Raw genomic sequence first — 25,923 nt, forward strand, 5'->3', positions numbered from 1 at the left:
TGCATAGATTGAGAAAAGAATCAGAAAGAAAGAGCATAATGATGATGAAAAATAAAGAAGGGACATGCTGGACAGAGCAAGATATCAAAAATGTTTTGTAGACTTATAGAGAATTATAAAAAAACCTACATATTGAAAAACATATAATACAGGATTTTATGGCAAAGATGAAACTTCCAAAATTTACTGAAGCACATCAAGACATTTTGAATCAAAGGACTACAAATCAAAAGGTCAACGATACTATTAAATCACTGATTAGGAATAAGACACCTGGATAAGGTGGACTAACATCTGAATATTGTAAGCAACTAATCCATATACTTACAATTCCTCTACAACAGATAATGAATGATTTATTGGACCAGACGAAAGCAAATTATCCAAATTCTTGGAATCAGGCATACATATAATTGATACATAAGGAGGAATCAGACCCATCTCTTCCACAATCATATATGCCCATCTCTTTCTCTTAAATATGGACTATAGGATTTTTGCAACAATATTGGCAAGAATGTTTAAAAGGTGTATGCCGAATGTGATACACAAGGACCTGATTGCGATGGACTTAGTAAAAAGATCGGCAAAAGATACTGCTTTCTGTTTTTTGGATGCTGAGAAAGCTTTTGACAATGTTTGTTGGGACTTTCTTACGTGTGTTTTACAACAGACTGATTGTGAAAACAATTCTGTCAAATGGATACAAAATTTTTATTCTTCTCAAGAAGTCCAAGTCATAGTAAACAGCATGGTCTTCCAGGGAAAGATTGTAATAGCTAAGGGAACAAGACAAGGCTGCCCTCTTTCGCCATTGTTATTTTACTCTGGATTTGGCGGTAATAGCCATAAAAATGAGGATAGATCCTGATATTCCTGGCTTACAATTTGATGATCAAGAATATAAAATACGCAGCTATGCTGATGATGTAGTTTTGATGATGGTAAATCCTGAAAGAAGAAGAAGAGTTGGTTCTTATATGCCGCTTTTCCCTACCCAAAGGAGGCTCAAAGCGGCTTACAGTCGCCTTCCCATTCCTCTCCCCACAACAGACACCCTGTGGGGTGGGTGAGGCTGAGAGAGCCCTGATATCACTGCCCAGTCAGAACAGTTTTATCAGCGTTGTGGCGAGCCCAAGGTCACCCAGCTGGTTGCATGTGGGGGAGCGCAGAATCGAACTTGGCATGCCAGATTAGAAGTCCGCACTCCTAACCACTACACCAAACTGGCTTTCCAGGAAACATTCATGCCAAAACTTTTAAATTGTCTGAATGAGTTTGACACAGTTTCTAGATGCAAAATAAATAAGAAGACAAAAATAATCAAAAATCATAAAGCACAAGGGTGTAGTCTGCACAGAGCTTTTATTCCAATCCCAGGTCGATTCAGTTCCTGCCATCTCCACTGAATGTGATTTCCATTTTGATTTTGTCCAATTTAAATTTTCCCTCTGCAACAAGCATGATTGATCCGGAGTGACCCTACATTTATCCTGCAATATCCTAGAGTGGATATAATCCTCAATATTTGAAGAATTGGATTGAGAAGGCATGAGAAAGCATGCAGAGCTCTGCCTGTTTTGAATTTGTTCCTGAACTCTGTGGCAGAGATTGGCCAGGGCATCAGTTCCTGGTTTCCAGGCTTAAAGGGGGAAGCCCTAACTTTTCTCAGCAGAAGCTGAGAGTGAGCTAAGATTGGCCAGGGAAGCCCACTGTAACAAGAAAATATTTTTCAGTTATGTGAGGAGCAAACGTAAAGTCAAGGAGGCAATAGGCCCACTGTTGGGTGCAGATGGACAAACTCTAACGAAAGATGCAGAGAAAGCAGAAAGGCTTAGTGCCTATTTTACATCAGTTTTTTCCCACAGGTCAAAGTGTTTAGGCACATCTAGAGTTGGCTGTAGCCAAAGGATAGTGTCTGGGTGGCAGGTTAACATGGATAGAGAGGTTGTCGAGAGGCATTTAGCTGCACTGGATGAGTTCAAATCCCCTGGTCCAGATGAAATGCACCCAAGAGTACTCAAAGAACTTTCCAGAGAACTTGCACAGCCCTTGTCCATCATCTTCGGAACCTCTTTAAGGACTGGAGATGTCCCGGAGGACTGGAAAAGAGCAAACGTTATTCCGATCTTCAAAAAAGGGAGGAAGGATGACCCAGGAAACTACAGACCAGTGAGTCTGACCTCTGTTGTGGGGAAGATAATGGAGCAGATATTAAAGGGAGTGATCTGCAAACATCTGGAGGACAATTTGGTGATCCAAGGAAGTCAGCATGGATTTGTCTCCAACAGGTCCTGCCAGACCAACCTAGTTTCCTTTTTTGACCAAGTAACAGGTTTGCTGGATCGGGGAAATTCGGTTGATGTCATTTACTTGGATTTTAGTAAAGCTTTTGACAAGGTTCCCCATGATGTTCTGATGGATAAGTTGAAGGACTGCAATCTGGATTTTCAGATAGTTAGGTGGATAGGGAATTGGTTAGAGAACCGCACTCAAAGAGTTGTTGTCAATGGTGTTTCATCAGACTGGAGAGAGGTGAGTACCGGGGTACCTCAGGGATCGGTGCTCGGCCCGGTACTTTTTAACATATTTATTAATGATCTAGATGAGGGGGTTGAGGGACTACTCATCAAGTTTGCAGATGACACCAAATTGGGAGGACTGGCAAATACTCCGGAAGATAGAGACAGAGTTCAACGAGATCTGAACACAATGGAAAAATGGGCAAATGAGAACAAGATGCAATTTAATAAAGATAAGTGTAAAGTTCTGCATCTGGGTCAGAAAAATGAAAAGCATGCCTACTGGATGGGGGATACGCTTCTAGGTAGCACTGTGTGTGAACGAGACCTTGGGGTACTTGTGGATTGTAAACTAAACATGAGCAGGCAGTGTGATGCAGCAGTAAAAAAGGCAAATGCCATTTTGGGCTGTATCAACAGAGGCATCACATCAAAATCACAAGAGGTAATAGTCCCATTGTATACGGCACTGGTCAGACCACACCTGGAGTACTGTGTGCAGTTCTGGAGGCCTCACTTCAAGAAGGACGTAGATAAAATTGAAAGGGTACAGAGGAGAGCGACGAAGATGATCTGGGGCCAAGGGACCAAGCCCTATGAAGATAGGTTGAGGGACTTGGGAATGTTCAGCCTGGAGAAAAGGAGGTTGAGAGGGGACATGATAGCCCTCTTTAAGTATTTGAAAGGTTGTCACTTGGAGGAGGGCAGGATGCTGTTTCTGCTGGCTGCAGAGGAGAGGACACGCAGTAATGGGTTTAAACTTCAAGTACAACGATATAGGCTAGATATCAGGAAAAAGTTTTTCACAGTCAGAGTAGTTCAGCAGTGGAATAGGCTGCCTAAGGAGGTGGTGAGCTCACTGGAAGTCTTCAAGCAAAGGTTGGATACACACTTTTCTTGGATGCTTTAGGATGCTTAGGGCTAATCCTGCGTTGAGCAGGGGGTTGGACTAGATGGCCTGTATGGCCCCTTCCAACTCTATGATTCTATGATTCTATGATTCTAAGCTCCAGAAGCCTAAACTTCTCTCAGTAAAGATTTGCCTCTTGTTTTTTTTCTCCCTCCTTTGCTGTCTCCAATCCTCCCCCCCCCTTGTTCAAAAAAAGAAAGTGGCTCCTGCTGTGTTTGGCTCCCCCATCCTCTTCTGAGCTTCCCTAATCACGTGCAGAACTCTTCTGTTTCAATAGGGAGGGGGGAGGGGAAGACCCAATTTCAAACCGATCTGGATTCAGCAGGATCCACAATGGAATAAACAAAGTAAGTGCAGATTCAGCCCAGGTAAGAAAGTAAAGGAGATACAATTAAATACCGGATGTGAAGTAATCCCAACTAAATACCTAGGAGTATACCTAGACAAAGATTTTGAGCTCAGATCCATACCTACAAACTCTGTTAGATAAATGTTTTGCTGTGTGCCATTCTATAGTCACACAGTGGCCTTGTTGCTGTCTCCTAATGATACATGAAGAAATACAATAAGAATTAATTTTAGATGTTTTAATTCAACTGTATCATACCCATTATTCATAAAATATTCTATCAAGGTTTATATCAGATGAGCGTAGAATCTGGAAGGTGACTCAATAATCACACAAAAAACCCAATAGGGAGACCTGCTGCTAATGGTGTTCTTGCTTGTTAATAAGTTGTTAATCAACACCTCACTGACTACAGTGATGCATCATTGTCCCTCCTAACTGATTTGTCAAGGTGCAAAAAAGCACAATGCTATAGGAAGGAGAAAGGCTGAACTAGACAGTCACTTTGGATATTTTGTATTCCAGATAATAAAGGCTTACTTCAGTATTCTGTAGACTTGTTTACTGCATGTTGCCTATTTGTAAGAATGACAACACAATTTCTTTCTTTCTATTTGAATACAAACAAATCTCAAAGAGTTGTATATGTCATTTGATATGTAAGGCCAATGTGAAACAAAATATATGCTTTGCAGTGTTACATATAATTTGTTCTGCCAAAACGTATTGCAAGAATAATACCAGCTGTGAAGCTTGGGGAAGCTTTTTACTAACATTCTATACTACAACTCTGCTCTTTAACACAGTTTCATGATCACTTCCCACGGAAAGAGATGTTCTGCAATGTTTTAATACAAATGCACATGTTTCATAGTGCCCTCTAAGTGGGCGGCTACTAATTCTGGTTTGAACAGACTTTCACACATAACATTTCTGTGATTATGTGGGTGTCTTGTATGCAATCTATTTTATATGTGGTATATTTTACAAGAATGGAAACAAAAATCCGGTATGTTTGAAGCTTTGACTTGTACTATTTTTGCTCTGTGCTGAAAAAGGAAAGGGTTTGGAATTCATGCTCTATCTTTTGAATATTCTAACTTTGTACAGTGTGTTGGCACATGGCCTTGGTCTTAATTTGCTGTGACACTTTGCAGTAGTGCTGCTTTAACAAAATAATTCTTTGCATCCTCTTTAATATTGGATGTTACAACATTTTTGCTTGGAGACTGCATAAACTACAGTAACATTGATCTGTCTTGACAGGTATAATGAAGCCAAAATTATTTCATTGTTTTTGGTTTCCTTAAGGAACAAGGAAATTGCACTGTGTGAAGCATTTCAGTGCTTAAGGCATGTTTCCCTTCTTTAGTTTTCAAGTAGAATTATTGCATTTAAGTTGCATCTTTTCCTTGAATAAAAAGGTAGATACCATAAAATGTAATGTAATCAGAAAAGTGTTAAGTATGTGCACTATTTTTAAAAAGAATGTGAAAGACCATCTTTACTGACATTTGGATAAATTTGATATTTTAATTGAGAAAGTATCATTTGTGAAACTTTAGGAATTATGAATGTATGAGCTTTTACTTCTTTGCTAATTTCTCAAAGGTGTGTTCCTGACACTGACATCATATGAAGCAGATAAACAGAAATTGTGTTCTGGATTCACCAAAGTGCACCGGGGGAAAAAAGTATTCAAATATAAATAGAACCCTACACAAATCCGTCTTTTTCAGATAACCGAAAAGAGACCCCCCCCCCCCGGGAAACACTCAAATCATTGTTAGGATGACCAGGCACAACAGATTTCAGTGCAAAATGTAATTTATAAAAGAAAATGGTAAGCCTCTGAAAATAGGAGCTTAGAATGGAATGGCCACCTCAACCATAACTGTAGTATATAGCACTGCTGCTGAAACACTAATAAAAAGGTAAGCACAGAGGATATTTGTTAGATTACTTTTACCATGGTTGACAGTAATACCATGATTGCTTTTCACAGAACTCCAGGAGAAGAAAAGTAATGTTTATATGTAAGGAGACTTCAAGCTGAATTTTATCATAGATGTTGGGCAATAAAACCTTGTCAGCAGTATTCCTGAAGTATGGAACTATTTTTTTTTTCCGCTTGCAAAATGACACAATTTTCTTTGATCTGCTAGATAGCTGCAGGAAAAGCCCATTTATCCTTTGGAGTATTTTATTTTTGTGATGCTTAAAGAGAGAATCCCATGTTTTTTGTTTGAAACATCCGTTATTTCAGATGTTGGTAGGGGAAAAATAGCAATATGTCTACCAGTCCAATTCATAGTGTAGTTGGTAAGCATCTTAGTATAGCAACCAAGCCTTACAATGGTGTAATAGAAATATACTGCAGATCTCACCTGATACCATGCCAGTGTAAATCTGGAACCAATGAACCCATGGTGTACGGACCAGAAATGGATAACATTGGAGGGCAGGAGTGGAGTGGGGCTTATTTAGTATCCTAATCCCCCTAGTCTGTGTCCTGGCCTGATGCTGGTGTAATGTTAAACCACTGAAAAAGCCAGTGTAAGTACTGAAACTCATATTAAACTCAGAAGAAGAAAGCCTGTCTCTCACCATATCTAACAGAAATGAACCAATGATCCATGCATGGCCAATATCTGCTTGTTCAATAAAGCATTAGTAATAAAAGAAGTGTTGTTTATTTCCTGTTTAAATTTTGATATCTTGATTTGCAGTGAAAATAACCAAGAATAAATTAATCAGAGAAAAATATTTCCAATAAGTAATGCTGCACAGATATATCTGCCTAACAATGCTGGACAAGGTTCTGCTATTCCCTCTTTTCACCAGAGTTTTTTTCAACAGCAAAGGCTCTAGACCAACCTTTTTATCACTGGGGACCAGTCAATGCTTGACAATTTTACTGAGGCCCGGGGGGGGGGTAGTCTTTTGCTGAGGGACGTCGCCACTGCCGCCTGAGCCCCTGCTCTGCTTGTTTTCCCACTGGTGCCCTTGACTTCCCGCCCCCCGCTGGGGGGCGCTGCCAGCAATAGCTGTGCAGTGTCATGCTGAGGGGGAGCCCTAGCCATGGCGGCCACCAGAGAACACCAAAGGTGAGCCGGCGGCAGAGTGACAGGGCAGCCCCTGAGGCAGCAGCCGAGGAGGAGCCGTGGCCTAGTACCGACTGATCAATGGACCGGTACCAGTCTGTGGACTGGGGATTGGGGACCACTGCTCTAGACAATATAAAGAATATAAATAATTTCCAGCTCTGAAATGGAACCAATTCTTTCTTGCTAAGGTGACCAAACTGAGGTACTTCTGTCAACTGTGCACCTGTCCTATGGATTTTTGGAAGGATATGTGTGTCTGTGACTGGGATCCCAGGAATGTAATCCACTCCCAACTTGAAAATAGTGTAGAGGAGTGGGCAGCAGGGTGATGTTCCCTGTATTTTTGCTCTGTGTAGCTTGCAGGGGGTCTATTCTATACACTTTTGAACCTGTGCCCGGCATTTCCCCCCAAGGCACTTTCCTGGCTTTGGTTTACACTGCCACAATGGCACTGGTTCTTCTGTGCAGGTTTTATTGGTTTTGCTGGGCTTGAAAAAAATGTTCCCCCACTTCAGTTTCTACTGCAGAGATTCTCAGGGACTTTGATTCTGTTCTCTTGGGCCTCTATTACCCTCACTTGTTTGCTGTCCCCCCCCTTGGAAATAATGAACCATGGAGGCACCTTCTTTGGGAATTTGTAACTTGAATCCTGTAAATCCAATCCTCACCAAACATGGAGGATACATAGAGAAGAGTTAGCTGGAGATCCCCTGTAATTTGGTATATCTATAATGACAGGGGGCTGTTCTATCACGTCACAACATCACGAACATTTAGACTTTAGCATTTGGATTAGACACATCTAATCTTTTATTCTCTAAATCATCAAACAAGTCACACGTGTGATTTTAATTTTTTAGCTACAGTGGTATTTCAGTGGGATGACTGTCACTACACTTTTAAAACAATTAAGCTCATGGGTTATAATAAGAGACATGTTGGGAAATGCAGTGTTATTATTTATATATATGCTGTGTATAAAGTAATCTCTCATAAGCATGTCTATACACACACAAATGTCATCACTGAACTAGCTGCAGACAGAGCTGCAGACACTAGGCTTTTTGGTTTGTTGCATTTGCTTTATAAGGCTGCAAAAATGAATATGAAGGCAATGCTTTTGGATAATTCAGATTTCACTGTGGTAAAAATGTCTTGCCTGCTGCTAGAGATGTCTGAAAGCTCTAATGAAGAATAGATATGTCAGTCTTCGAAAGGAGGTTATCATACCTTTGAATTGATAAGCCAATCATTGTGTATTTTAGTGTACTCTGATCCAGATCAGAGTTTAAGTGAAGAGTTGATGGACAACACTGAAACTCCCAAAAGATGAGCTAGATAGTATTTAAATGTTAAATTTAGCTTGCCCTAACCAGTAGGGAAATCTGCTGAAGAGATCTCAGTTTCTTCTCCAATCCTTATTCTGTCCCAAGACATCAGGTCCCAGTGTCTGGTCTGAAGATGTCTGATACAGCAACTTCGCTCAAGTGAAATAGGTATTTGTGGCTGGATGAGAAACCTCATGGGAACCCTGTGTGTGCTGCTTTGAGTTCCCTGAGAAAATGAAGTTCTGAGTGACATTTTATATATAATCAAAATCCAAGAATGCATGTATGAGAAAAAATTCAAAACAAATCTAGGCACAGTGATTGGTTTGTTGTTGTTTGTTTCAGGACACAATATCCAAAAATACTGTACAGATTTTTCTCAACAGGAGCTGTCTATTAAGAATGCATTTACTAGATGGAGACATATGGCATCTATAATGAACAGAATCCCTAATGGTGCTATTGGTCTGCTCATCCTCTAATGAAGAAATAAAGTATCTGTAAAGCTTTGCAGTATGTGATAGGGTTGATAATGGTGTGAATTACCTCCTAATTATTCTGTGTGAAGAAATTTTCTCACACAATGCAGTTAGGGGAGAACTGGCTAAGCCACTGAAATCTGGTTTGTGCAGAGTTAAGAACAGATTTTAATCCTTGTTTTTTCTGGACACTGCAGTGCAATGACAGCATATCTGGCTCGAGATCAGAAGATTATATGTTCAAATGATATCATCATCACACAGATGTTTAGGATATGGGCTATGACTCAGAGGTAGAGCATCTCCTTTGTATGCAGAAGGTCTCAGGTTCAATTCTTGGCATCTCCAGTTGATCAGGTAGTAGGTAATGTGAAAAACCTGTGAGACCATGGAGAGCCACTACCAGTCTGAGCAGACAATTCTGACCCTGATGGACCAACAGTCTAATTCAATTTAATTTGTTCATGTAAATGTTCTTGAGTTTTGGGGAATCATACTCATCTCCCAGAAAGTCTTAATATATTTTCATCTCTAAGATACATACTCTCTCTCAGTGGGTAGAACTGGTACTTACCTTCCTTGCTTTACTGGAACAATCCTGTCACTGTATACTGGAGAAGCAGATGGGAAGACATCTTTAGAAGACTAGGTAGTTACCGGACCCTGGTAGAACCTCACAGACTGCTTCCAACAGGGCAGTCATGGAGAAATAGCCTGGCTAGTATTGCTTATGGGGGAAATATGTGTCTTTAGTTGTTATGATTCAATGAATAATTTATCATTATACTAGCATACAATGAATCAGAAGACAAGTTCATGTCGCATTTTGAACTCTTGTTATTTGAATACCATTCCTCAACCCTTGTAAATGCACCTGGATTCATATGTATATTCATATGTGGTGTTTAGTCTGTCAGATGTACAAGAGGCGAGGGGCGGAGAAATTCTGTACAGAATGCTCTGAAGCAGGACTGCAGCTATTTCCTGTTTGGGCAGTCAAAGGCTTAGAGCCAAACTACACACAAATCAGGACATGGTTGTCCAACCCAACTTGTCAAAAGTGGATTTACACACCTTAAAAGCATTCCACTGCTCCATACAGTTTTCATCATTTTCCCTGGAACACGGTGAGGGGGGCTTCCCACTTCCCTGCAGTGCCATTTTTGCTAGCAGAAAGCACAAACACTCCTCCATGGCCATTACCACTGGTGAAAACAGCACAGTGGGTGTTATATCATGGACAACTGTGAATTTGTTAATATTCCCTCTTTGCATTGTATAGTTATTTTAACATACTCCCTCAAGGAAAAAAAGCCTTTGCTTTAGTCTCAATTTTCTCTTGTTATATTGGTTTCTAGTTTTGGCTACTTATGGCCCAGTAGGTCCCAGACAAAACCATGCCTATGCTCTAATAAAGTGTTGTTCTCTATTGGTACCAGGTCTTGTGAAGGTACTACAAGATGGAAGTTGGAAGCTTCTCCTTCCCCCTTGCAGTGCTCCAGAGCACAATGGAATGCTTTTTAGGTGAGTAAACTCACTATATACATGTTGTTATGTGTTAAGAGTGCGGTCAACCATCTCTGTGTTGACTTGTATCACACTTCTAATGTCTAGTTTGGATCTTAAGTATCCCTATAAATACAAAATTCCTTCTTGGGGGAAGAATTCAGTATCTCCCTACCTTTATAACTTGCGAATCTGTCAAAAAAGTACTGTAGGTCATGTGAATTTTTTATATCTAGTGGTATTTTGAAAGAGGCAAGGAATAATTATTCAAACAATGAGAATAAAAATTAGTGTGTTTGAGCTTTCCTTCACCTCTGAAACACTCTTGAGTCATGCACTACCCTTTGAGAAGGTATATTTTCCTCACTAAGTGGTAAGGAGTTGGATCTTATACTCAATAGCTTAAGAAGGCCTTAAGGTTCATATCACCATTGGTGATGTCTTCTATGGGCACAGACAGAGAAAACTTAATTCTATATTTGGCTGGAAGGTAAAATTGCAAACCTACAGGTGGTACCTGGAGATCTCCAAATGACCAAGATAGTTTTCCCTGGAGAAAATGGTTGCTTTGAAGGTGGATTGTATGACATTATGCTTGTTGAAGTCCTGCCCATCATCAAACTCTCCTATCCCTAGATTCTACCCCCCCCACATCTCCAGGTATTTCCCAACCCAGAATTGGCATCCCTACTCGAAGGTGTTGAGCTCTACATGAACACTTGTCATGACTTATCATAGGCCGAAATTGCTACCCAGCCTGGGAGAAGATGTAGAAGGTAATGGTTGCTCCTGGCTGCATGGCCAGGCACATTAAAGGTGGTTGCTAGTGGTATTACCCAAATTAGATATTGGAATGGGAAATGAGCGAGCATGAAGGCTGATAATGGTCTCTCCCCCAGTGTATATCACAGTTATTTAAAAGGGAACTTCTAAGTTCTCAAATTAGCCAGATTGAAATCAGTGAAAGAAGAAACTTGAGATAACTTAAAAACTTGCATACCTAATAATGTAACACACCCACAAGAATTTAAACTGAGGAAAGCAGACTTGAATGAGAATAAAGTGAGGATGTAGAGGGAATTATAGCTACCATCACAATTTGAAGGAGAAGGTCCAAGAATCCAACAAAATGCCAGGCACCCTGGGAAAATAGAAGAGCCTGAGCAGGCAATGTATGTGGGATAGCAGAGGAACATATACAGGAAAGATTAACACAGGCTTACACTTGGGGGTGGGGTACGAAAAATACTAGAGAAGGCATACACAGAAGAGTGCTGGTGTTTGGCTTAAAAAGGAAGTTGTAACCTTAGGATAAGGTCTGGCACACTAACCCCTAGAACAGGCTTTCCCAATGAGGGTTTTGTGAAGCCCTGGGATTTCTTGATGACCCTGGAAGTGTTTCCCAAATGGGTGGGAGTTAATTTTTTTATATATTTTAAAAATTTGTTAAACATTTATTAGGTGACTAGCTTCAAAGCCCGTTCCTAAGAACGGGCCCTGAAAGGGTCCCCTCCCCTGGCCCCTGGCCAAGCAGCTTAAGATGGCTTTGGGCCGCAGCTCACAGTCAAATCAAATGGGGTGGGTGGGGGCTGGGCAGCTCATTAGCAGGGCCGAGACAGAGCAGTCAACAGGCCAGGAGGCCCTCGTTAGCAAGCCCTCCACCAAGATCCTTTGCCCAGGGCCTTCTCCCCTTACCTGCAGCTGGCTCCAGGCACTGAGGCGTCTGAGAGCAAAGAGGCTAGAGTCCAGGGCCAGAGGGCGGGAGCTGCAAGGGCAGGGCCAATAAGGACAAAGCTGACTGCACCCTGATTGGCCCTATTCCAACTTGCTGGACACGTCCCACCTCCTAGGCTGTTTCAGAAATATATAGAGGAACAACAATGGATAAGGATATGATTATATGTGGTCATGTTTACCCACCTCTCTCCCCAAATGGCCAATGATGGACCTGGGGGTGGTGGAAAGGGGAAGGGCCTCAGGTACATATACACAGCTATGTTCCTCAACTATATTCTGCACAATTGTGCCACATGGGGTTTCTCGAAGCCTGAAGAATGTTTCAGTGGTTTCTCAACAGTAAAAAAAAGTTGAGAAAGGCTTCCTTGGAACAATATGCTTGATGTGATTTCTGTGTTTGACAAAGAGACTGGAAGGCCTTTTTTAGGTCTGTGTAAAGTAAGTACAAAGTCAAGGGTAGAACCTCAGAATCCTTTGATTCTTTACTAAGAATCAAAACAATTAACTGTGATAGTTCTACCTAGGTAGAACCAGAGATATAAATGTGACCTGATAACCCCTCCATGGAAAATTGCTATGGTGGAGCATGCTTTTAGTGATTGCTAAAGGAATTGTACAGGTGTGACAGAGGAGAGATTGGGAATTGTTAAAATTATTATCACCTTACCGGAGGTCCTATTGTCCCAAGGATATTTTTCTCAGTTTTGCATGGGGAGAGAAAACAAACAGTTAATCAATCCTTAGACATCTAATTGAAAGAGTCCAGGGAAAGCCTGGAAACCTGGCATCTGGTTAGCATTCACACAATGGCTATTTGAGAGCGTATTGTGTGCCTTTTTGTACCTACATTCAGTGGCCATCTCTTCCAGAGACCATTTCTGCTAGACAGCATGTTGCAAAGTGGTATTTGAAGGTTTTGTGGAAGTTTGTTTGTTTTAGCTGTCAATAAACTGCCCCTCAAGAGTGAGGAGGGGTCTCACTATTAACACTGGCCAGCCTGCTAAGAATAGGAGCTTGACATGGGTCTGGTACATGGGATATGTCAGAGCCTGGCAGGTGGACTTAAGCAGTATTGCTGGGCTCATTCTCTGCTATCCCACCCTCCTTTTTTTCTTTTCTTTTCTTTTCATTTTATTGTATGTTTGCAATTTTAAAGGTTGAATCTTGACACAGGTGGGAAGGTCTGGGCATTGGATTGGATCCTTTGGGGGCAAATAGGCCTGCATGTCCACCTCCCCCAATTGAAGACTCACTATGTAGTAAGCCCAGTTTGGGGGCTCTCTGTGGGCTCACTATCAGGTCGCAGGGGTAACCACTCAGTGGTACCTCCCCATGTGGTAACCACAGTTCTTGCCACTCCATGCTCCTCAGGAAGTGGGTTGGGGAGTTTGGTCTCATCAGGTGGCAGGCAGGTCATCAGGTGGCAGGCAGGTCTCATCAGGTGGCAGGCAGGCCAAAGCTAGGATCTGTCCCTATGCTGTGCCAATGCTCTTGGATCTATAATTAATAAAGCTGTGGCAATTTCCTTCCACAAAAGAGTTATGTTTTTTTCTCCTATACATGCTTTCTTCCTGTAAAACCCTATGCCTGCATCCTAGACTCTTGCTGTCCAAGGAGTTTATAAGCTACCTAAGAAAAATATAAGTTCCTAAGAAAATTAGTGTCAAAATTTGATCCATATGTACATGTGGCTATTAGGAACTTGGGATGTAATGTGCCAAAAACTAGTTGGACGTCTGATTATCAAACCCATTTGGATAGTTGAAGATCGATTAATTTAATGCTAGATTACTCACTGGAACTTAGTTACTTACTTCAAAACTTGGGTACACTCAATATTCCTGGACTCTTGAACTGACAAAGATTGGATATATAAGATTCGGCAGTTACTAAATGAGTAACTCTTTGAAATTGGAAAGAAGCAATTATGCCACACACTGAAATGTGGACCAAAGCAGTGTTGGACCTGGCAATTAAAAAAGAAAAGAAAATCATTCAGCATGTAAGAGCAAAACTCAAAATTTGTGAAGTGATTTGGACATTAACATGTATTATCTTTTGAATTGTTTCCGTTCCTCCAGCCTATGCCTTATGTTCTCTTTTTGCCTTCTCCACAAATCTATATTTGTAATCTTGCTTTACCCAGTCTTTTCTCTCTTAAGAAAAACTCTTATTAAACTTCAAATGAAAAAAAAATCCCAAAATCTTTGGTGAATGAATTCCTCAGGTGCACTGTAAGAAGATTTCTCCTGTTCTTTATGATGAGAAAGCCAATTTAAAAAGATTAAAAAGTGAAGAAGTAACCAAGTTGGTACATTTATTTAATTTATCCTTGATTGGACCTACAGATTTCAGCTCATTTTACAATATGTGTTCTTTCAAAATGAAATTGGAGCTGTAACAATACCTGCTATTGCTTTAGTATCCTTAACATCTTCACAAAGAACGTTTTTTGAAGACATTCTCCTTTTGAAAGATGTTATAAAGGTCAGCCTTATAAAGGAACTCTCAAACAATCCACCTTTTGATCCTTTGAAATCATACTACTTGAAGTTCTTCATCATCAAAGCACTGTCTCTCTTCAACAGTTTATTATTGGACCTGCCATTCTTCCTTGTCCGAAAACAATATTGGCCATTTCAAAGACCATTATTGCTTCTTTTCTCCCTTTCCCCCCTCCTCCGCCAACTCAGTGACAGTATTCATAGTTTTTGGCGTTAACCATAACTATTAATGTTTTCACTCGGTGGGAGACGGTTTTACAGAAAAATAGTTCTGACTACAACATGTCAACATGTCACATTTGCTCAAGTATCTATTAAATTGTCCTGTATAGAATAAAAGAAACAAAACAACATATGAATCTTCTCTCTGTATATAGTAACCAGCTCTAAAGGTTTTTGTCTTTTGCTAATCCAAGATTTTGTTTTCTTCGCTGTGTTTCTGATCCCATTGTGGTTGAACAGGAAAGTGAAAGAAATGGTGAGCTGAGGTTGGCTAAAACATGAGCTAAGGTGAGTCCAGGCATAGAATTGGTCAGGAAGGCAAGGAGATGAGTAAGAGGAGTAAAAACAGAAGGGGAACGACAGAGCACCTGCCTGTGAAATGTCTCTCTCCTTTCTGTGAACCTTTGCATATTTTTACTTAGAAAGAAGAGCTGTTTTTTTTTTTTACCGTTTTTTAGGAGTCTCAAGCAGCTTACAATTGCCTACCCTTTTTCTTCTGGCAAGAGACACACTGTGAGGTAGGTGAGTCTGAGAGAGCTCTGAGAGGATTGTGACTGGCTCAACACCATTCAGTTGGCTGCATGTGGAGGAGCAGGGAATTGAACTCAGTTCTCCAGATGAGAAGCTGCCACTCAACCACTACACCAAGCAGGCTCTTAGTGCCTTACTTATAAATTGTTCCTCTGCTGAAAGCAATATTACATAACCATGAAGATGAAAGTGGGGAATTAGTAGGAGTTAACTGTTAGGCTGTTTATCAAAACACATTAAATTATCAAAGAGTTGGAGACATTCATGTTGCTAGTTTATATCAACTCTTTTTTTGCACTGCAGGTCCATCAACTGACAATCACAGACCACTTTGCCCAGCCTAACAATCTGTGCTTCAGTATGTAACTTCATCCACTAAATCTTCGTTTTTGTGTAACACTAAGCATATGCTTTCCCTTGTTTTGAAATTCACAAATTAATAAAATTTAGAAGTTACTTGCTTTTGCTAGCTTACAGGGCACGATGAAAGAATCTGTTTTGAAGGCACGTACTGTCCATTTTGATTATTGCTTTAAAAATAATGACAGTATGAAACTGTGGCATGGTACTTGGAGAGCTGGTTAGGTTCAAATTGTCATTGAAACTTCTTGTGTGACTTTGAGTCAGTCATTATCTATCTCAATGGATTGTAGAAGCAGAGGGAACCATGTATCCACTTTATGCTCCATGAGGAAGGGGCAGGATTGAAAGCGTGTAATAAATTGCGAGACAAGTTATCTTGCAAGATTTTCCAAGACAGAAAGTAGGAATGTAATTTTCAAGCTAGCAATTTAATAACTTTGAATCCTGTTGTAAAACTCTGCTGATGGGAAGGGATTTACTTTGGGGGATTGGGAATTCTACATCAGCACAAATGCCTTCTGAAAAATTTCATCAGGGGGGAGAAGGGAACCCAGGAGCATAATGACTAGGGAGTCAAGAGGTCTTTAGTTGATCTCGGGAATCAGGAAACAGCAACCTGCTTCCAACAGCAGACATTTTCCACAGGATCTAATTCAATTTAAAAAACTCACCTAATTTCTAAGCAAGGTGAAGGTCAGTGTTATGGTATCTAATCTAAGCATAATAGTTTCTTTGTGGAATAGATACGAACTAGCCATATTATATACTTAGTTGCATATAGCAGTACTTTGGTTTTGTAATTATACATCCAGAATTCTGCTGGGGATGCTTCCAATAACACTGTGACACTGATCTAGGAGTTACTGCTGCAACAGTGAAACATGTATCTTTTATCACGAAGAAATATTTTGCTGAAGCTTCTGAGCATTCATCATGACTTCTGAGGGTCTCTTGACCATTAAGATGGTTTCAAGGGATAGCTATGTTGGTCTGCAGTACAATAGCTAGATTCAAATCTAACAGCCCCTCAGAAATCAACAAAACTTTGGGAATCTCTTCATCACATACAAAGATATATGGTGAAGGAAGCTTTTACTCTTTAAAACTTAAGATCCCAAAATCTTGTTGGACTCTTGGGTGCTACCAGAATTGATTCTAGCTGTTGACCCTTAAGAGTGGCTTTTCTAGGACTGTGCAGGACTATATCAAGGCATTATTCTTAGTTTAAGATGAAGATGTTAAATATGTAAAATATTTTACACTGAAATCATTATTATAGGAATTAGATACATTAAAACTATAGTATCTCTTTATCTCTATGTACATGTGTGTATATGCATGTATGTATGTATATATATGTATGCCAGTATGTATGTGTGTGTGTGTATACACACATATATGAAAGAAAGGTAATTGGGGTACATTGTATTGTGCATTGTAAGGACTCAGAGGTTTTTGTATCAAGAAATTTGAATTGACATTATATACTTCTGTTTTTCATTTACAAATAAATGTTAAAGTAATTAAATGAGAATTGAATGGGAAGATTCCCCGGTAAGCATGGAAGAGAAAGAGAGAGATTTATTTAGAAGTATCACTCCCATCCATTTTTAATGGAAACATCTGATGATCACATATGGTGCTTATGGCTGCCTAATTGTGTTTTGACTTTCCCACTTTCATATTTCCATTTTTTCTTACTTTATTGGGTGACTTCAGCTTATTTACCCATTCATCATCATGCAAGCCTTTTGTTCATTATTTAGTTTAGTCTTTATTTTCATTAATTCTCTGGTAGAGAAATAAAAATAATTGTCAATGTGCATAAGAAGCAGTTGTGGTGGAAGGAAGGAAACCACTTTCAGTGTGGAAAGGTATCTCCTGATCGAGGAGAGATGATACCTGGGGAATCAAATATGGACTAGTAGACCTCAAAGCTTGCTGCACTCATTTCTCATATCAACCTGTCAGTCTACATCCTCATAGAATCATAGAGTTGGAAGGGGCCATACAGACCATCTAATCCAACCCTCTGCTCAGCCCAAAGCATCCTAAGGCATCCAAGAAATGTGTGTATCCAACCTTTGCTGGAAGACTGCCAGTGAGGGGGAGCTCACCACCTCCTTAGCAGCCTATTCCACTGCTGAACTAGCCTGACTGTGAATTTTTTTCCCTAAAATCTAGCCTATATCATTGTACTTGTAGTTTAAATCCATTACTGTGCGTCCTTTCCTCTGCAGCCAACGGAAACAGCATCCTGCCCTCCCCCAAGTGACAACCTTTCAAATACTTAAAGAGGGCTATCATGTCCCCTCTCAACCTCCTTTTCTCCAGGCTGAACATTCCCAAGTCCCTCAACTTATCTTCATAGGGCTTGGTCCCTTGGTCCCAGATCATCTTCGTTGCTCTCCTCTGTACCCTTTCAATATTATCTACGTCCTTCTTGAAGTGAGGCCCCCAGAACTGCCCACAGTGCTCCAGGTGTGGTCTGACCAGTGCCGTATACAATGGGACTATTACCTCTTGTGATTTTGATGTGATGCCCCTGTTGATACAGCCCAAAATGGCATTTGCTTTTTTTACCACTGCATCACACTGCCTGCTTATGTTTAGCTTACAATCCACAAGTACCCCAAGGTCTCATTCACACACAGTGTTACCTAGAAGCGTATCCCTCATCCAGTAGGCATGCTTTTCATTTTTTTGACACAGATGCAGAACTTTACACTTATCTTTATTAAATTTTATCTTGTTCTCATTTGCCCATTTTCCCATTGTGTTCAGATCTTGTTGAACTCTGTTTCTATCTAGTATTTGCCAGTCCTCCCAAATTGGTGTCATAAATTCTGACCTTGTGATTATTATTCCAGTATATAAGATAGGAGAAAAGTCAGATTCTGCCAATTATCAACCAGCCAGTCTCTTCAGAGTCATTAGTAAATTATAATTTAGAGGCCTATACTGGAAACCCATTGATTGGCTAGACCAAAAAAACATAAGATGGACAAGTAGGCAGGCTTCAGAGCTTGCTGCTCTACCATAGACTAGTGCCTGATCTTGCACTATCTTGTGGAGAACTATAGCTTTAAGCCTAATAGTGCACTTCATGCTGCTTTTGTAGACTTTGAAGCAGCATTTGATCGTATCCCCAGGAATAGGCTTTGGGCAAAACTTGAGAACTTCTCAACAGATAGAATACATTTCCTAAAATTAAGATGCAGTCCTCAAGGCCACCACTCCAATAAGATCCAATTGGACCAAGGAGTTAAACAGGGTTGCATTCTGGCCCCTCTACTTTTTAACTTTTACATCAGCTCCATGGTGCAACACCTAGGAAATCCAAGCTTCTTTTCTCCAGTGCTTGCCAATATAACTATCTCTGCGTTACCATTTGCGGTTGGTGCTATTATCTTATTCCATTCACATGGGCCTGAGGAGAGTACTTCATGCCTTCACTACACACTGTAAAGAGGAACGGCTTGTGATAAATTACCAAAAAACAAAAGTACTCAATTCTGTCAAAAAACATCAAAACCACAGATGACAGAGGGCCACAACACAGACCAAAAAAAAAAAAAAGACTTTAAATATCTTGGCATAGTCTTCCAGTAATTTGGACATTGAAGAGCTCAGGCAATGCGTGTTACAGAGACTGCCCACAGAACAACCTTTATAATTCTAAGATTCTTCTTCACAAAAGTGGCATCCTGTATCCATGTATCACTGAAGTGTTTACAAGGAAAGGTGATCACTCAGCCTCTATATGATTTCCAGCTCTATATTTATAAAGAAATGTGCCCACGTAATGTATCCCAAGTGTCCTTCTCTTACTAGAGGATGGGCTGATGTTCTTGGAGGCACATATGTGGCTACTCTCATCCACCAATTGGCTAAAACTCATTTTTAATCCAGTGGGACTAGTAACCTTGATCTTTGTTGATAGCCAGAGCTCAAGAAGAAGAGTTGTTTTTTATATCCTAGTTTTTACTACCCAAAGGAATCTCAAAGCAGCTTAATATCAACCTCCCTTCTTCTCCTCACAACAGACACCCTGTGAAGTAGGTGAGACTGAGAGAGTTCTGATGGAATTGTTCTACAAAACAGCTCTAACACTACTGTGACTAGTCCAAGGTCACCCAGCTTACTGCATGTGAAGGAGTGGGGAATCAAACCTGGTTCTCCATATTAGAGGCTGCCTCTCTTAACCAGTACACCAAGGTAATTTTCTCTCATCAAACAGGCTAAGAGTAGTTCAGGGAAAATTCCAGAAGCACAACCTCTCCCTTCAAATTTTCCTGCATCTTGGGTATCAAAAAGCGAAAGAAACAACTAAGCAGGAGTACTGGGATCATGCCTTATAATCAGACAGGGCTCAGATACAGAAATATCCAGTTATTCTGCAAAATGCTTTTTGTTTGCAACCAGCAAATGAACTTAGAATGCTTGAGATCTCCAAATATCAGAGAATTTTTAACCTGGCACTCTTTAATGCTTTATCTTCAGCCCTTCTGGAAGGGAGATAGCACCATGTCCCACTTTCTCAATTGCATTGCACATATTATACAAAGAAAGTGGAGTGTACTGGACATGTTCTGCTGCATTGCCCATTCTTCAGTGACATCTAACATCAGTATATTGCTCCAGTCTCTCATGTATAAAAGACCCTCGTCTCATCCTATATAGGATGCTGCTTCTACAGTAATAGCACAATCTCTTGTTTACATGGCAGTGACTAAACCAGATGAAAGGCATTGAAAGAGTTACACATTTCAGTGCAGACCCATTTGTTCCCATCATGGATCAAACCTGTGCCATGTACAAGCTATCCAGCCTTGAAGGAATGGTGTGTAATATGACAGAGCTCGTCAAATAATTTTTTTTAAATAAAGGAAAACAAAACAATGTATTTCTTCTTAGCTGGAAGGAGCAGCTGTTTGACTATTTCCACAAAGGAGTAACAATGACCAACTGACTTGCATGTTTTAAGCAAAGAAAAAATATGATACCTTCTCCTCTGAGGATGCCATATGGTCCATGCTTGGAGGCAAGCTTCCAGCAGTACACACAGCAATTAGACAGAGTGGCGCCTGTATGAAAATTTGATAGAAAATGCCAGTAGACAAGGGATCTCCCTAAGTATTGTGATTACTAATAGAGACACATATCTTCACTTCAAGTTCATTGTATCACGCTGTAAAATGACCTGCAGAATATTTGCATGGAAACCAAACAGTTTTTCATGTAAGACATACACCAGGTGGCTTCTCTTTCCTGTTCTAAGCATTTGGGACTAATATGACTCCAGAATATGTGACTTCTGGTGCAGTTTCCCTTTATTTATTTGATTTTAGTGTTATGATGTCACTGGCAAGGTTGGCAGCTCTGGTTTGGGAAATACCTGGAGATTTGAGGAATGGAGCCTAGAAGGACCTCAGCATGATATAATGCCATCAAGTCTACCATGCAAAGTAGCCATTTACTCCAGGGGAACTGATCCCTCTAGTCTGCAGATCACTGTGAAAGTGGTAGCACTCCAGACCCTCCCTAGAGGATAGCAACCTTAGTTACCAGGAACTTAACATGAATTATATTGTGCTTAGGGATGAGCATGACCCAGGAAAATGTGATTCAGTTTGTGGTTTGTGGTGTAGAATCAGAGGGTCATCTAGTCCAATCCCCTGCACAATGTAGGAACTGCTCACCCATAGTGACCCTAATTTCATGCCCGAGTGATCCCCCCCCCCAAACAAATCTGCAGAATCCAGCCTGGCCTGGAGAAAATTCACCTACCATCCCACAGTGGTGATCAGCAATTTTCTAGGTATGCAAGGAAGGGCCATGAGAGACAAACATTGGCACATCCCTTCCTGCCCACTCACTCACAGCCCACTTATTATATTTCATTATAATCTGTGGATTTGGCATCCTGATTTTAAATCTGTTTGTTGGGAAATAAGATCTGTTGATATCTAGTTAACTTGCCTTATAGCAAAGTTAAAGTTATAGATTTGCATTTTAAATAGCTAAAGCTTCAGCATAATTGGCATTGAAACTGGGTGTAAATTCAATGTAGCACTTTAAAAAGTTCTTAAGCAAGAGAATAATCCCACTGCATTAGGATTACTGCTCATGGGTGTTTGCTGATGTGGATTGTCTTATTCCCAGGAAGAACAGAATACTAAATACTTTGCTTGGATCACTGTACATATACAAATGCATTTATTTTGGAAGAATTTTAAAAATAGATGCTAACACATATAATAGTTTATATGTTATAATCGTTAGATATAATGCCATTTTATATGAGCATTATAGATGTGTGTGCCACTTTAAAATCTCCAATATTTTTAATGGCAAGCAATAGGTCACCTTCAAGGGACATTTAATTTCAACAGATATATTAAACTTTTCAAGCAGCAGCTGAGTCCTGCTTTTTAAAAGGCAGTTATTTGCACTTACTGCTACGCTCAACCTTCTGCTACCTTCAGCTCTCAAAATATATTTTGTAGAGGAAACCAGAGACATTTTGGGACAGCATGCCAGGGACCCAATGAAGAAAATATGGCTTTTGATCCCCCAACTGTGTGCTGCAAGAACAGATGAATCATAAAAATACCTTCTGAGCACAAGGTCCTTACCCACAGAGAAGTCTAGTCACTACACCTGTACATGATGTACTGTTTTGGTCCAGGCTATTACCAATCATCCTGTTTTGTGGATGGGTAATTTTTTCTCTGTCATGTGATTCAGTCATTCAGCTACTCCCAACATGAAGATGCAGTAGAAACAGCCTACATAGGAGGCTTTGTGTTATATCTCTGTAGGCATTAGGACTTAGGCATTAGGAGTTACAGCTGGGCATAGGATGGTGCTGCCAGTCATGAAGCAGACTCAGAATAGTGACCATGAAAAATTAAAAGTGGGTTTGTTCAGTTGCTGTTTGATCATTCGTATTCTCTTATCTTCTACAAGCATGCCTTTGGGGATATACAAATTTTAATTGTGAGGTAAAAGTGTGCATAAACTATAAAAAGTTACAGGAATATTGAGTGAAGACATTACTGTGTTAAAAACCTGGGTTATTTCTAATTAGCTGTGACTTCCCTAACCCTATTTCTTTTCTTCACATTCATGGTTTATCTCTGTGAGTCTTTGGGTCCTTATCTTATGCAGATGTTGTTTACCTGTTTTTAAACACATAGAAAACTTTCTTGGCTTGCAGAATATCCCAAGTTCAATAAAGTTTATAAAACTAAAGTTTGAAATCTAGAGAGGGTGGTTGAGATGAAGGGCCATTGCCCACACGTGACCCTGCAGCTCTGGTGTAAGTAGTGAATACCTGATTTAAGTGTTACATTTGCCACTTGGAAAGGAAATTGGGGCTTAAAGATGAGGTTGTATATAAAAATACTTCTATTTTACTGCCATGTGCCTGAGCCCTGGCATTCTCTCAAAGCTTTCTAGCATGATATTCTTTCCCCATCAATCCTAGGTGTTGCTCTTGCATATAAAAGAGAATACATATAGCATCTGGGGCCCCATGGCTTTGAATTCCTCTCAGCAAACAAGTCCTATTGACAGATTATAATTTATTCTGTCTTTACGACTATTGTTGTCATTATCATCACTGTTTCCCTGTGGGAGCTGTCAAGAGTGTTTGCAGATTCTTATCTGAAATACTTCCAAAACTTTAGTCCCCACATTTCTCACAGAGGTACCCTTAGTTCAATTAGAAATTCAAAATAAACTCAGGTTCCTATCTGAGATGAAGGAGCATTTTATAAGGCAGTTCTTTGTTTAGTCTCCTTATCTTTCATTCCTCCAGCTTTGTTTTAGGTTGTAAGTCTGCCCACAAATGGCCAATGCCTCAAGTGTAAATAAGAACAGAACCTCAGTGCTGTGTACTGTCTGGACACAAGGCTTTCCCCCTCAGTAGTCATTGGCAGTGTAAATGGGAATGGTCAGAATGAAAACACATACACTTTTGAAGAAGAGGAGGCACACTGGCTGACCATTGCATTGAGGAGATTGGAGGAAGAGACACTGTGTGCCAGCTGCCCTTGAAAAGCCTTGCTGGGGATGGCAAGATAGCTCCCCTGACTGGGCAACAGTTGTAAAATCAGCTGTGTGGTGGACACTGCTGTTAATATGTCTAAATTGGCATGCCATGCCAGCTGGGGATGGAGTCCAGTGCTATGGTCTTAGAGGTTAAGGACCTCTAATGACCTGGATCAAATCCGTGGTCAAGTTGGATCAGAATCCTGCCTTATACAATGGCCTCTGAAGGTACATCAACAGGGCATAGAAGCTGAGGCCTTCCTCTAATGTTGCCTCCTGGCACTGAACTATACTGTTTCTAAACATAGACATTCCCTTTAGTCACCACATTCTCTTTACTCACCATGGCTAGTAGCTACATGTCTTCCATGGATCAGTCTAATTCCATTTTAAAGTGGTCAGCACCTGTGGCAATTACTATATCTCTGTCAGTGAATTCCACATTTTAATCATTTGCTATATAAAGTATTTCCTTTTGTCCATCCTGAATCTACTGCCTATCAGTTTCATCAAATGCCCACAGACTCTGGTATTTGTGAGAGGGAGCGAAATCTCTCTTTGTCAGCTTTGTCCATCTTGTGCATAATTTGACAAACCTCTATCATGTCATTCTCCCCCTCCCATAATCTCTTTTCTAAACTGAAAAATCTCAGACTCCTATGTCTTTCCTTACAGGGTAGGTACTCCAACCCTCTAATCATGTTGTTTGCCCTCTTCTGTACTTTTTTCAGCTCTACAACGTCCCTTTTGAGATATGGTGACCAGAACTATACACAATATTCCAAATGAGGCTACACCATAGATCTATACAGAGGCATTATATAATATTGGCCATTTCATTTCAATCCCTTTCCTAATTATCCTAATAATCCCTTTTCATTGCTGCAGCATGCTGGGTTGACATTTTCATTGAGCTATCTATTATGAACCCAAGATTTTTTTTATTGTGAGTCTTAGCAAATTCAGACCCCATGAGCTTGTACTTGAAGGTGGGATTTTTTTTGTTCCAACCTGCATCACTTTACCCTTACCAACAATGGACTTCATTTGCCACACTGTTGACTACTCACCCAATTTGTGGAGAACCTCCTGGAGCTCTTTACAGTCATTCTTGGTTTTCAACATCCCACTACACTACTCATCCCTAGTTCCAGAGCATTTATGAATAAATTAAATAGCACTAGCCTTACACTGCTTACTTCCCTCTACTGAGAGAACTGTCAATTCATTCCTATTCTCTGCTTCCTATTGTTTATCCAATTTTTAAATCTGAGAACCTGTCCTCTTTTCCTATGACTGCGAAACTTACTGAGGAGTGTATTGTGAGGTACCTTGTCAAAAGCTTTTTGGAAGCCCAAGATTTTAATGTCTACCCAAGGTTGCCATTATCTGCATTCTTGTTCACTTTCTTGAAGAACTTTAAAAGACTGGTGAAGTAAGACTCCCTTTGTAGAAGCCATGCTGATTTCCCCTCCACAGACTTTGCCATTCTGTGTTCCTCTACACTTAATAATTATGTCTTTGATTACACCTACTAATTTCCTTGGGACAGATATTAGGCTAACTGGCCTGTAATTTCCTTGTTTCTATTTGGATCACTTTAAAAAAAAATAGTGTAACATTTTCTATTCTCCAGTCTTCTGTTATGGCAGTTGAATTTAGTGATGAGTAAAATATATGAGTGGGGAGACAACTGAAGATGGCGCTATGCTAGCCCGTTCTGTGATGAGCTCTCGAGCCAAGCAGAGGGCCAGGAGCAGATGCACCTGGCAGACCTGAGCGGGATGCATCTCCAGCATCTTCAGTGAAAAGGATCAGGTAGTAAGTGGTATGAAAGACTTTTGCTTGAGTTCATGCACAGCAAATATAGATAATACTGACCTTCAGGCCAGTGGTCTGACTCAGTATAAGGCAGCTTCATATATGATGAAATGGTTAGAGCAGGGGCATCAAATATATGACATGTGGGCCTGTCCAGGGCTCCTATCCAGCTCATGAACAACTGATCATTGCCTTTCTTTCCGGTTTATAGATGCTGTGCATATTGTCCCAGCTGAATCTGCACTGGGCTTTTTATCCCTGGTGACCCCGAATAAAAAACAAACAAACATTATTCGATTTCTAGTTTGATATTTAGCACTTTAAATTTTCCCTCTGCAGTGTCTATGTTTGATCCATGGTGACACCACCTTTCCCCTGAAATGTCCAGGAGTGGATATAACTCGCTAGATTTGTGAAAACTGCTCTGAAAGCCCCAGTATTAAGTGTAGATCTCTGTCGTTTGCCAGATTAACTTCCTCCTGATGC

The 25,923-nt window shown here is 40.3% G+C and overlaps 1 protein-coding gene across 33 annotated transcripts in view; it reads left to right on the forward strand.

Annotated features, from left to right (window-relative positions):
- LOC143838184 (uncharacterized) overlaps nt 1–25,923 on the forward strand; it is a 229,256-nt gene that overhangs the window by 27,865 nt on the left and 175,468 nt on the right. For 29 of the 33 annotated variants that reach the window (XR_013231261.1, XR_013231263.1, XR_013231264.1 and 26 more), the window contains one exon: nt 10,135–10,219. Coding sequence is in view for 5 of the 33 variants with exons in the window: in XM_077339126.1 (XP_077195241.1) it covers nt 10,135–10,219 (85 nt within the window). In the remaining 28 variants the exon portion in view is untranslated. Of the gene's footprint in view, nt 1–3,660; nt 3,780–10,134; nt 10,220–10,837; nt 10,978–13,536; nt 14,484–15,498; nt 17,419–24,347; nt 24,444–25,923 lie in introns of those variants that run through there. The other 4 variants (XR_013231274.1, XM_077339127.1, XM_077339125.1 and 1 more) reach the window with 4 other exon arrangements.

The sequence above is a fragment of the Paroedura picta genome, chromosome 5 (assembly GCF_049243985.1).
Source record: "Paroedura picta isolate Pp20150507F chromosome 5, Ppicta_v3.0, whole genome shotgun sequence".
NCBI classification, from domain to species: Eukaryota; Metazoa; Chordata; class Lepidosauria; order Squamata; family Gekkonidae; genus Paroedura; species Paroedura picta.